Source organism: Ursus maritimus, unplaced genomic scaffold (assembly GCF_017311325.1).
Source record: "Ursus maritimus isolate PB19 unplaced genomic scaffold, ASM1731132v1 scaffold_21, whole genome shotgun sequence".
Taxonomy (NCBI): Eukaryota; Metazoa; Chordata; class Mammalia; order Carnivora; family Ursidae; genus Ursus; species Ursus maritimus.
The window spans coordinates 47,782,874-47,794,923 of record NW_024424564.1 but is presented as its reverse complement, the minus strand read 5'-3'; the positions used below and the strand labels follow the sequence as shown (position 1 = coordinate 47,794,923).

General features: G+C 62.1%; 1 protein-coding gene across 7 annotated transcripts in view; it reads left to right on the top strand.

Annotated features, from left to right (window-relative positions):
• Positions 1 to 397: 397 nt before the first annotated feature.
• Positions 398 to 12,050, top strand: part of PDGFB (platelet derived growth factor subunit B) — a 40,679-nt gene continuing 29,026 nt past the window's right edge. For 6 of the 7 annotated variants that reach the window (XR_005836768.1, XR_005836766.1, XR_005836767.1 and 3 more), the window contains exons 1-4: positions 398 to 533; positions 8,108 to 8,204; positions 10,482 to 10,571; positions 11,769 to 11,974. Coding sequence is in view for 4 of the 7 variants with exons in the window: in XM_040637557.1 (XP_040493491.1) it covers positions 471 to 533; positions 8,108 to 8,204; positions 10,482 to 10,571; positions 11,769 to 11,974 (456 nt within the window). In the remaining 3 variants the exon portion in view is untranslated. Of the gene's footprint in view, positions 534 to 2,405; positions 2,481 to 8,107; positions 8,205 to 10,481; positions 10,572 to 11,768; positions 11,975 to 12,050 lie in introns of those variants that run through there. The other variant, XM_040637558.1, reaches the window with a different exon arrangement.

The following is a 12,050-nucleotide window of genomic DNA, read 5'->3' as shown; positions in this document are numbered from 1 at the left end:
GGGGGCCTTTCCAGAAAATGTTGCAAAAAAGCTAAGCCTGCGGGCAGAGGAAAACGCCTATAGTCGGCGAGTGAAGACGAGCCATCGACCGCCGTGTTCTTTTTCCTCTTGGAGGTTGGAGTCCCCTGGGCGCCCCCACACGGCTAGACGCCTCGGCTGGTTCGCGACGCAGACCCCTGGCCGTGGATGCTCACTCGGGCTCGGGATCCGCCCAGGTAGCGGCCTCGGACCCTGGTTCAGCGCCCAGGCCCTCCCCAGCCCCTCAACGACGGAGCCGGGGCCGGGGGCGGCGGCGCCCGGGGGCCATGCGGGTGAACCGCGGCGGCGGCTGCAGCTGCCTGAGCGCCTGATCGCCGCAGACCCGAGCCGAGCCCACCTCTCTCCCCAGCCCCCGCCCCCCACCCTGGCCGCGGGGGCGGCGCGCTCGGTCCACGCGTCCGGGGCCCCGCGGGGCCGGGCCCGGAGTCGGCATGAATCGCTGCTGGGCGCTCTTCCTGTCTCTCTGCTGCTACCTGCGTCTGGTCAGCGCCGAGGTGAGTTGCGACGGCTGCCAGGGCTGCTTCGCTTCATTCATTACCCCCACCCTCACCCCTTAGTCGCCCCCTCCCCTCCCTGCAGTGAACTTTGGACCCTTGCAGCCCACGGGCCTAGCGCCGGGCGCTAGGTGACCTCCGAGGGCTGGGACGCGAGGTCCGGGACGTGCCAGGCTCTAAGGGGACGTGCCAGGCTCTAAAGCAGGGGTAGCTTTCTTTCCCAGGCGCGACCCCAGATCTCCGGCCCTTTCAGTGTCGGGGGAGGGTGTGTGTGGCCCTGTCCCCCACCCCTCGGGAACCCGAAGGGAGAGAGGGTGGGGTGGTGCTGAGGGTGCAGAAGGCAGCGCGTTCTCCCAAGCCCACTTTGGTTCCAGCTTAGGTTCTGTCCAGGACCCGGCTTGCACGGGAGGTGCGAGCTCGCGCACCGGTGGCAGTCACGCCAGCCTTCCTCGGGGATCTGCCTCCCCTCCCTGGCTCTGGCTCCCGGTCGGGACGGGCGCCCTCGGGCCAGCGCAGGGCATGCCCGGCCCTAGAGCTCAGTCCAGCAGCAGCTTGTGTCTTGGGGGCGGGGGGCGCCGAGAGAAAGAGAGAGAGAGAGAGAATGAGAGAGAGAGACGGAGGTTTTGGGCACTCGGGAATTGGGGAGGAGTAGAGGCTTTTAAGGAATCCAGCCCTCGGGGCGGTGTGTGCCCCAGGCCCCGCCATACCTGCGCCCGCGCCCTGCGAGAGGAAGCGCCTCTCTTCCCCGCTTGCAGGGTGCGGAGCGCGCCAGTAAAAGCGTAGCTGCAAGGCAGGTGGGGTGTAAAAACGTCTGCGGGAGCTATCAGGTCGGATCAGTACCCCCCCACCCCTCCCAGCCTCACGTAGCAGTGAGTTGGCAAGTCCACCCGGAATCCAGGTGGGAAAGGGGGCGGGGCAGGGAGGAAGCGCGAGGTGGAGGGGAGGAGAGGGCAGCGGGGAGCGCGGCGCGCCTGGGTCCCGTCCCGCCTCCGCTCGGTGGCGGCCGAGAGCCCGCACCTCGCCGGCTCCCGAGGAGGGCCGGCCCCTCCTGGCGTCCAACGAGGCGCAGGAAGGAGGCGGCGGCGGCGGCGGCGAAGGGGTTAAGGTGAAGGGCTCCGAGGCCGCGGCCAGACGTTGGGCCGCCGCCAGCGCAGGTTGTTTTGACCACATAGGAGCCGTCGCCGTCTCCTTTTGTTCTCGGGGCTCCTCGAGGGCCGCCGGCCGCCCGCCCTGGGGCCCCGCCCTTCCGCGGCCAATCCCCCGCGGTCCGCACCCGGGAGGGAGGCCGCAGGGCTCGGCCCGGCAGCCTGCAGGCCCCTCCCGACGCCCCCTCCTCTCTTCTCTGCAGCTCCCCGGGCCGCGGCCAGCTGTTGGGGAGGGGGGTGCCGGCCGGCCCCAGCTGCCGCCTCGCCTTGCCGCGGGGCCTGGGGCTGGGGCCGGTGCCAGGGCGCCCTGGGAACGGCGGCGCCCCCGCCGCTGCTCTCCGCAGCCCACCCCGCCCGGCCCCCGGACTCGCTCACTCACCCCACGCATGCACACTCTTGGCCAGAGGCGATGCTGCGCTCCAGCGGGCGGGCGGGCGCGCAGAGCGACGGGCACGCACTACCGAGGCCGGGTCGCGCGCCCGCCGCCGCCACGCCCGTGCACACGCGGGGCACACGCGCGCGCACCGCACACACACGTACGCCTGGCCCCAGAACACGCGGCCTGAACACACGTGCGCGCACACCCACGCACGCACACAGGCACGCACGGTCCCTATACACCCAGCACCAGGTGCCCACCCCCGCGCAACAGGTGGGCCCACCGTGGGCCCACCGCGGGCCCTGGAACCTCGTCATCTCTCTAGTGACAGCATTTCCTTGCAGGGCCCTAGGAGGAAGGGGAAACAGGGACCCTCCCATCGCGTCCTGGCTCCACAGCACCCACTGATTTTTGCCTGCTCAGGTCAGCTTGCCGCCCCTCAAGCATCACCCCTCGGTGATTGCATTTTTTCAACTACCCCAGGAGACGGAAAATAGTGTTGATGAGACTGGGGGGGCGCTGTGATGTCCAGATCATTTTCCCTTCCAGTGAGCCCTTCTTTGATCCTCCAAGACTGCAGGCCCCTCGCTGCTGAGGGGGCTCCCACCTGGCTGTTCTGTCTTCTTCACTGATCCCAGCGTGCTCTGGAGAGGAGGGGTGATAGCGGGATGAGGCTTTTCCCCTCCCTGGGGCCTGCCCCCCTCATTTCCAGCTTCCTCCAGCACCTCCTCCTTCCCCGCCACTCCATGGATATGCGCGTTTGGGGGAACGCTATGGCACAGAAGCCGGTGCCGTCGCCCCCCTGTAAGCCCAGCGTCCAGGAACACAAGGCCCTCGGGAAGTCACAATTGTGTGGTGCTTTGCAGTTTCCCACTTTCGCGCTGAGCCGGTGTCAGCCTCAGCCGGCCCTGGGGGAGGAGACATAAAGGGGAAACCCTTCAACATGGGGGCCAGGCGGGGAAGGGAGACTCCAGGAGAGCTCACTGCTGGAGGTAACCTTGGGGCTGGCCTGATCCCTGGCCCAAGCCTCAGGTAGAGGCCTCAGCAGCTGGGACGGAAGGGGGGGGGTGGGAGCTCTGATGCGGGGCCTGGCAGAGGGTCCGCTGAGGCCTGGGAGGTCCTATCTCCATCAGCTGAGCTGGCTTCCGCAGAGGGTAACTCCCACTGTCATGTGATGTCTCCCGCCTCAGCACCCTTCTGCCCCCAGCGATCGAGGGAAGGGGACTGGCAGCCCTTTACCCCCCAGCTTCTTTCTGGTTTGCTATTGGCCTTGGGTGGTGGGGGACCGACTTGCTGGATTCTCCCAGCTCTAGAAGTGTCTGCAAGTTTAGGACCGAACAGAACTTCGAGGCTCTGGGGCAAGACCTAGAACAGTGTGCTTATCTGTGTGGGGTGGGGGGAGGGGGAGGTTAATTCAGCGAGAGTGGTAAAGAGGTGTTTGCCATGCGCTTCCTGGGTCCCTCTCAGTCTCCCCCTCCCCCCATGCCTCTTCCAGGACAGCTATTCCATTTTCTGGTTTATTTGTTGTCTGTTTTCCCTCACTAGTCTAAACTCCTCTAGAGAGTTTGTCTTGGTCACCACGGTCTCCCATTCTTGGAACAGTGCCTGGTCCAAGGTGGATAATCTCTAAATATTTGGGGAAAGGACAATGGATGTGGGGGGACATGGGGGATAGTGGTGAGGACCAGACAGCTGTCTAGCGCTTGCTAAGTGCTTTATAAACATGGCCTCACCCCCAGGGCGGTGCAGCCCGGCTACTCTGCCCTGGGGCAGGCATTCTCCTTTGAGCCCTTCCCCCCATCTTGAGAGACAAGCTTGTCTTTCTGTTCCACGTCTTGGGAGTTGGCCTGCCAAGACTGGACAGGACAGAGGAAGAAACAGAAGGAAAATCAGACTGCAAAGATTCCATGTATCTTGAGCTGGGCCTCAGTTTCCCCCACCCCCCAAAATGTGAAGGTTGGATCAGCTCAGAGTTCCCTGAGGGCAGCAGAATTCCGGGGCCTCTGGAAAATGCGGATTCCTGCTTGGCCCGCCCCAGTGCTGGGAGTTGGGCCGGCCTGGGGTCGAGGGTAGGACTCCCCGGTGGGAGGGGGGCAGGCAGTGACTGTGATGGGCCGCCCCGGTCCCTCTTCCGGTCCCTCTTCCAGCCCTAACAGCGTTTCTGCTCCAGGGAGAGGTGGACAATCCCGTGTGGGGCTGGGCCAACACCATTCAGGAGGGGCGGGAGGGTCCCAGGAGCAACAGGGAAGGGAAATGCTAGGTGGGAAAGTCTGGTTCTAAGTGGCTTCTGTGGTCTGCCCAGAGAAGGCTTCTTCAAAGGGCTTGGCTTTGGCATCGAATCTAAATCAGGCCTGAGACTGTCAGGCAGGCGGGCGCTTGGAGGCCTTGCCGGCTCCTCTCTCCGCCAGCCACAGACAACGCCCCTGGTTGCTTGGGCTGAGCCTGTCGTCTCCCTCCGCGGAACTGCGGGCTGGGGAGGGCTGCGGAGTGCGTATCTGTGTGTGCAGCTGGGGCCCTTGGGGGAGGGTGGGGTCCAAGCCCCTTTGATCTGCCAGCCTGGTTGGGAGCAGGTAATTCACCTGGCCTCAAGCTAGCTCGCTAGCTCGTGCCCTTCCTACCTTCTGCAGCTGGTGTTGGGGGTGGGGCGGGCTGGGGAGGAGGCTGTTTGCCTTGGCTCCCGGGGCTGGCTGTGCCCCAGCTGCCTTCTCACCACGCCCTTGCCCTGTCAGGAACCCCAGGCCTGAGCTCTAAGGCAGCTTCATCTGGATGCCATGCCGCTTTTCCCTGCCCACCGTAGGAGGGTTCTAGAACCTGTGCCCAGGAAGCCTGGGCTCTGGGCTGCTCACCCTCCCACGCCAAGAGGAGCCTCTGACCCCCAGCAGGTGCCCATGCCAGTCTCCCCCAGGGCACTGCATCCTGGAGCGGACCACAGGCTGCATTTCCCCATCCCTCACCCACCCCCAGCCCGGAAGGGACCTGCCGGCCCACGCGGCCCCAGGCAGTGCCAGTGGGGGCTAGGGTGCCGTTTCCTGGGGCCCGGCACAGGGGCCAGTGCAAAGCCACACACTCGCCCAGGGCAGGTCTCCTTGGCAGCTGAAGCCCCTGCTTTTCTGTGTCCTTGAGTTTCTCAGCCTCTGCCCTGTTGACATCTTGGGCCAGGTAATTCTGTATTGTGGAAGGCTGTCCTGTGTGGGGCGGGCACCGGCCACCACCCGCTAGATGCCAGGAGCACTGCTCTAGCTGTGACCCCCTCAGCCATGGCCAGTGTCCCCTGAGGACCGTCTGGCCCCTGCTCTGTGACACCTGATGCCAGAAGGCTCCGTGGTGAGCTGGAAGAGGGAGGCGCACGGCCCTGCTCTTGTGGTGTAGACCTGTAGTCCTTCACTTATTTCTCTAAGCCTTGGGCTTCCTCATCTGGAAGACGGGGATTCAAATACAGAGCCAGCTGCTTTGGACTGGTAGTTAGTACATCACCAGCTCAGTACCTGGCTCAGAGCCGGCACTCGATAAAAGTTAGCTGGGGTATTATTATCAAATCCAGGGGGCTCTTGGTGAGTTCTGGGCATCCAGTGGCCAAGTGACTAGAAACATGTGCAGGAATGGCCTCTCTGCTTAGAATGAAGTGGATGCTTTAGGAGGGAATTTGCTAAGGGAGTGGAGGGGGGAAATAACCCAGGTGGTCCTCCTGGTGGAGGAGGTAGGAGGATCATACAGGAGAGAACCCCAGGGAGAAGGGGAGAGACCTTCGTGCATTTTATGAGTACTTCTTGAGCACCTACTGTGTACTTCCTCCCACCACTCCAGTCTGTCCTGGGCTCTTGACCACTCAGCCCGGGAGGGTGTGGGTCCATTTTCATAAAATATCGTCTCTGTGCATCGCAGGCTGGGTTTGGGGCATCCACTAGTCCTGTTTGGGGTCTGCCTACTCCGCCCCGGCTGACAGATGCAGCCAGCTCTCCAACGGTCAAGGAGGTCTTGGCATGAGTGCTACATGCCTTTTGGTACTGGGGCTTTGGGCCCTCTCCTGGGGGGTTAATTGAATGATTACTGCACAGATAGCCTGGGAGCCCTAACTGGGCACCCTCCCCCTTGGCTTTCCTCTGCTGCCTCTCGTGCCACCATGGGCAGAATTAGAACGGAATCAAATGTCTGCGACCCCCTGATGCACACAGATGAGGGCCAGGACCAGAGAGGGGCAGTGACGCGCCTGAGGTCATGGGGTGGTTGGTAGCAGAACAGGGGTAGAATTTAGCTCCCTAGACTACCAGTTCTGGGCTTGGCAAAGCCCTCAGGGGAAGTAGCCTGCCTTGGCCTTAACTGGGTACCAGCCGCCTGCCTTCTGGTCTGTGGGTAGGGCTCTGTGTCCACATTTGGAGACACCAAAGGCAGGGGCTCTCTCTTGGAGTAGGAGGAGTGGAGCGTGGCAGAGGTAGGGGAGGAAAGTGAGGGGCGGCTGAGCTGATGCCCCTCTCCCGTCTCACGCATGCAGCCCCAGGCTCCCCAGCTTTGTAGCCATGGACCCTGAAGGAAAGACCCCAGCTGCCAGCCAGGCTTACTGCTCAGGCCCCAAGCTTCCCTGTCTTGAACCTCCCGGCAGCCCTAGACACCAAGCAGGATTATAAGCGCCACGTTCAAATGAAAAAACTGAGCTCAGGGTTTCAAGGAATTTGTTTTAAAAGCGGGCATACTCACACTCTACCCTGGCTCGAAGGCCAACCTGGGCGGCCAGAGCTGGATGGATGTGATGGAACCCCGGGGGGAGGTGTTCCCAGAAGCCACGATGACCATTGAAGAAACGGAGCTTTGGGGGAGTCAGACACTGATCCATCCCCAAGCTCCTAACAGAGTTTTGGGGAGAGCCCCCTGGGGCCGGCCACGGGGCAGATGACCTCCTTCCCCCGTCAGGCAGGGACTCAGCCTGTGCAAAGCCAATGAGAACTCGGGTCCTTGGAGTGTTCCGTGAACTGACTAGAGGGGGAGCTCCTGCTTCCTAATCCAGAGAAACTGAGGCACAGAGTTGTTTAAGTGAGTCAGGTCTGCCGGCGCCCACTCCAGGGCTCCTTCCACACGACCGCATCTTCCTGCGTCTGTGTGCGCACGTGTGTGTGTGTTTGCGCGGCTGTGAGTTCGGACGTGGGGCAGGGTCTCCCGCATTTCCTTTGCCCCAAGGCACTGGGTGTCCAGATTGGGCACGCCTCCTCAAGACCTCTGGCATCAGCCCCTCAGGTCTCCCTAGACCACGAGGGACGTGGCCATGACCTTCCTATCGGGCTGCTCTCCTGTCATTGTGAGGCCTGCGGTTTCCCTGGAGGAAGCCCGGCTCCGAGTGGGGCCTGTTAAAGCACTTATTAAGTTTCAAGTGTTTTTGGTAACAGGCCAGAGGGGCTCTAAAAATAGGGTTTGGTTGGGCATGGGGCATGGGTAAGCTTTCAGGTTTCGTGTCTGTATCTAAGGATTCCCTCTCTCCTCTTTTGAGCAAGAGACTAAATAGATCTGTTAGTGCCAGGGGTCCCCTGAGCCCACCCAGCTCTGCAAGCATTTAGGAACCAGCTCATGTACCCAGAAAGCTGGGGGCACGGGCTCTGCCATCAGAGCGCCTGGGCTTTGCGTGCGGGTGCCGCTGACCATTCTGTCTTCTCATCCGTGAAATGGGGGCAATTAGATCTCCTCTGACAAACGCTGGCTGTCATTGGCTGTCAGGTGGGGATGAAAAGCAGAAAGACGGTTGGAGTCTCCTGGACCCTGTGATGCGATGTGGGAGACGGGCGGACATCCTATCTAACGCAGAGCAAGCTGGCGCTCTCGTGTGGGCATCTGATCTGGGTCTTAGAGGCTTGAGTAGGTTCTGGTCCCCAGAACTTTGTGCTTCTGATTGTCAGGCCTGGAATTTGCCCCCACTGTGCCCCCGGCTCGGCTGTCCATTGCCCATAGCCGAGAGGCCCTGTGGGAGTTTTCCATGGGAGGGTGCATGTGTGTGCGGCAGGGAGGAGGGCCATGGCTGGAAAGCCCTCCACTCCAGCTCACTTGACCCCACGGTGTCTACCTGGCAGGGGGACCCCATTCCCGAGGAGCTCTACGAGATGCTGAGTGACCACTCGATCCGCTCCTTTGATGACCTCCAGCGTCTGCTGCACGGAGCCTCCGTAGGTAAATTGAACCCTCATTCAGTGCTCTGGGCCGCCACTGAGTCCTCGGGGGGCTGGGAGGGGCAGGGCAAGGGGCATCCTCCCTTCCTTGACTTCCGGAGAACGAGAGGCCTGTGGCAGCCCCAGGAGGGCTCGGCCACACCTGTCCAGGGCAGGGCTGGGTGGGTGGACGGGTTGGTACCTGGGATGTGGGGCGTGGCAGAAGCAGCCACATGTGGCTCTGGCTTGGTGCACGGGGTGGGGTGCCAGGAGGAGGGGGGCAGGGAGAAGGTGCCCGGGGCATATGCTGAATGTGTATCCAGGTGTGGACTCAGCCAGGGAGGGTGGTGCCGAAGGAGCCATCTCCCTGCCCCTCTGGCCGAGGGCCCAGTCTGTGAGGTCTCCCGGGGACACCTGGCCCAGACCAGCGGGCAGCCCTGCCCCAGCCAGAGAGTGCACTCAGCGAATGGGCACGTGCTTGGTGGCACACACGTGGCAGGGCTGGCGGGCTGGGTCGGGAATGTATTTATAAACGCTGTCTTCAGAGCAAATTCCATTCTATTCTAACCTCTGGCCTGTTCCCTGGAGCCCTGGTCAGCACCCCCCCCTGCACCCCCAGCTCCCCTTCCCTCTAGGGTTTTGTCTCTTTGTCACTTTGTAATCCTTGCCCAGACTCCTATCTACGGGGGACAGCATTTCCTGTCTTTGTTTCCTCTCCCCGTTGGGCCCCTGGCTCCCTCTCAAAAGCATTCCCGGGCCCTTTCAAACCCGCCTATGCCGGGGGCTGGTGAGGCAGGCAGGAGGGGGCCCCAGCTGGGCCCACCTATTGTTCACTAGGCCCCCCACCCGACGTCTCCCACATCCCCCACCCCATGCCCGACTGGCCAGCCCTGGCCAACACAATGGGGCAACTTCCAAATTTAGCCTTTCTGCAGTTTCTTTCCAAGGCCCTTGGCCCCCACCCTCGGACAGCCCCTACACACCCCGGCTGGGGGTCGGGATTGGAGACAGAGGTTTTCAATAGCCGGCCTGTTTCGAGGCAACCATGTGGCTATTTTTTCCTAATCAACTTAACCTTTCCACAAAGCACATCTTTTCCCCCATCTCCTCTCCACCAGGGACATTCCAGAGATGGCAGGGAGAAAGGAAGGGAGCGAGAGGGACAGACAGACGCGCTGACGCGGGAGCAGTAGGCTGGATGGAAACGCACCAGTTGTAGGACCGTCTCCTCCAGACAGGACCCCCTGGGAGCCCACAGAACAGCAGGAGCTTTGTCATTGGCAGGGTCAGCGGGAAGGGGAGACAGCCAGAGCAGCGAGGGGCTGCATGGAGGGGGCGGGAGCTTGTCTCCAACACCCCTGGTCTGTTTGCTCGCTCTTCAGACATCAGAGAGCTGGAAGGGTCTGCCCAGGATTCAGTATCAAGCTCAAAGTCCTCCTGTCCGGCCCTCACCTCCCACAGAGGTGTCGGCTGCCTCTTAGAGAGAGGGATGGCTCCAAGGAGCACTAATGATGCCAAGATGAGGGCCTCCCAGGCTGGAGAAGGGAGCTGTAGTTTATGACCCGAGAGAGCAAAGGAGAGTTTAGGGCAGACACCAGGTCGAAGGTTAGAGGGGAGAGGCAAACACAATGAGACTCTGGGAGCTGGAGCAAGACCCAGGCCTGGAAGGGCTCGGGGTACGGGCGCCCCTATCCCAGCAGGCCGGCTCCCCACCCCTCCCTGCCTTCAGCCCCCACCCCCACTCCTCTCCCTCCTCCCTCTCCAGCTCAGCTGGGCCATTGTCCGGGGCTCCAGAGGGGCTGTGTCCAGGGCATGCTGGTCCCCCCGGGGATTCTGGGAATTTCTCCATTCAGCACTTCCTATGGGAACGCTGGGCGGAGGGGCACTGGAAACTGGCCTTCCGAGCTCTGGGTCCTTGCCCTGCCCTGGAGGCCGAGGAGGGTTCGCTTACAGTAGCAAAGGGAAGGGTTATTTTTAACTCCTTTGACATGGGTTCTGTCCAAAAATGTGGCTGAAGGACCCAGAGGGGGGCTGAAGGCCCCCCCAGGGATGCAGTCCGGGCCCCACCACCCCCTGAGCCCCATGGCCACCCTGGGGTTGCCTGGAGGGCCCCTTGTCAGAGCGAGGACCCTCAGGTTTACAGGGACCTGGAAAGGGAGTCTGTTCTTTGGAGTGGGGTGCCAGTGAGGGGTGAGAGGCCACCTTTCTGCCTGCTCCAGATCCCCCATTGGAGCCCCCAGCCCACGATCGGACCAGCCAGAGGCTATCAGGGTGCATCTGACTGTGCCTTCTCTTGCAGACGAAGACGGGGCCGAGCTGGACCTGAATTTGACCCGATCCCATTCTGGAGGCGAGCTGGAGAGCTTATCCCGAGGGAGAAGGAGCCTAGGTGAGGCTGCAGATGAGAATGGTGACCCCTCCATGGTGGGAGCCAGACAAGGAGAACTGGGGTGTGTAGCCAGTCCACAGCTTTGGGCCACCCCATTCGTCCCACTCTGAGGACTGAGTTGAGCTCTAGGAGAGTAGAACGGTGCTTCGATACACTATATTGAGTTGAGTCATCACGCCCAATCCCCCAACACACAGTTTCCTAAATATAGTGCTTTTAAACTCATTTTTCATTACTCTAACCCTAGAGATAGCTCTTACTGACCCCATGTTACACAGTTGGAAACAGGGGCCCAGAGAGTGTAAAGCCATGACCGAAGTCACACAGCTAGCAAGGGATAGGGCTGGGATCCCAGCAGCTCTTCTCACTTGAACCCAGTGCCGTCCTGTGGGCCGTGTGTCTCTTCTGTGGCTTAGGGCTGCAGCCTGGGACAGCAGGCAAAGCTTGGCACCTGCCTAGGTCCCACGGAAGCCTTCCCAGGGGAGGCCAGTATCTGCTCTAAGCCCTTCCTCCTCTCTGCCCACCTGTAGACCCCAAAACACTGGAGACAGTGGCTAGGGGGACCTTCAGATAGGAGGTGGTGGCCTGAGTTCCACTCCTTACTTTGAATTTGGGCAGCTAGTCGAGCCTCAGTGTCTCTCCATGAGAACGACGGCAGAGCCCCAGCATGGATGGAAGACTTGCTGTGGGCCACTCACGCTAGTCAGATCGGCAAGGGCAGCGTATAGGCTCTGTGATCCCCGTGCCATAGATGAGGAAGCGGGCTTTGAAAGAAGCAAGGATGTAAGGATAGAAAATAGTGAAAAGCGGCAACATGAAAGTGGTCATAGAATAACAAGCGAGTAGGAGCCAGGGGTCAGGCCTGAGATCACAGAAGGAACTTGAGGGTGGGCGGAAGGAAACTGACATTTATGACAGACCAGCGCTCTCAGTGACCTTGCTGGATCCTTGCAGCGGTTCTTGGGTGCAGATCTCATGGGGAAACTGAGGCTGAGGGCACCTCAGCAACCTGTCCAAGGGCCACAGCTGAGAACACCCAGGACGCGCAAACGGGTGGCGGGGGGGAATGGAAGGAAGTGGGACTCGGCGGGCCACTGGGGAGGGCACCCAGGGCCAGAGCTGCCCCGCTGGGCTGGGCCAACGGGCGGGGGCTCTGGGCCGGCCCACCCTCCTGACGGGGGTCCCCTCTCCCTTCAGGTTCCCCGACGGTCGCCGAGCCGGCCGTGATCGCCGAGTGCAAGACGCGCACTGAGGTGTTCGAGATCTCGCGGCGCCTCATAGACCACACCAACGCTAACTTCCTGGTGTGGCCGCCGTGCGTGGAGGTGCAGCGCTGCTCCGGCTGCTGCAACAACCGCAACGTGCAGTGCCGCCCCACCCAGGTGCAGCTGCGGCCCGTCCAGGTGCGCGGGCGCGCTGCCGCCGCCCCCCCCAGCTGGGGGTGGGGTCTGGGGGCCGCGGGGGGGGGGGGGGGGGGGG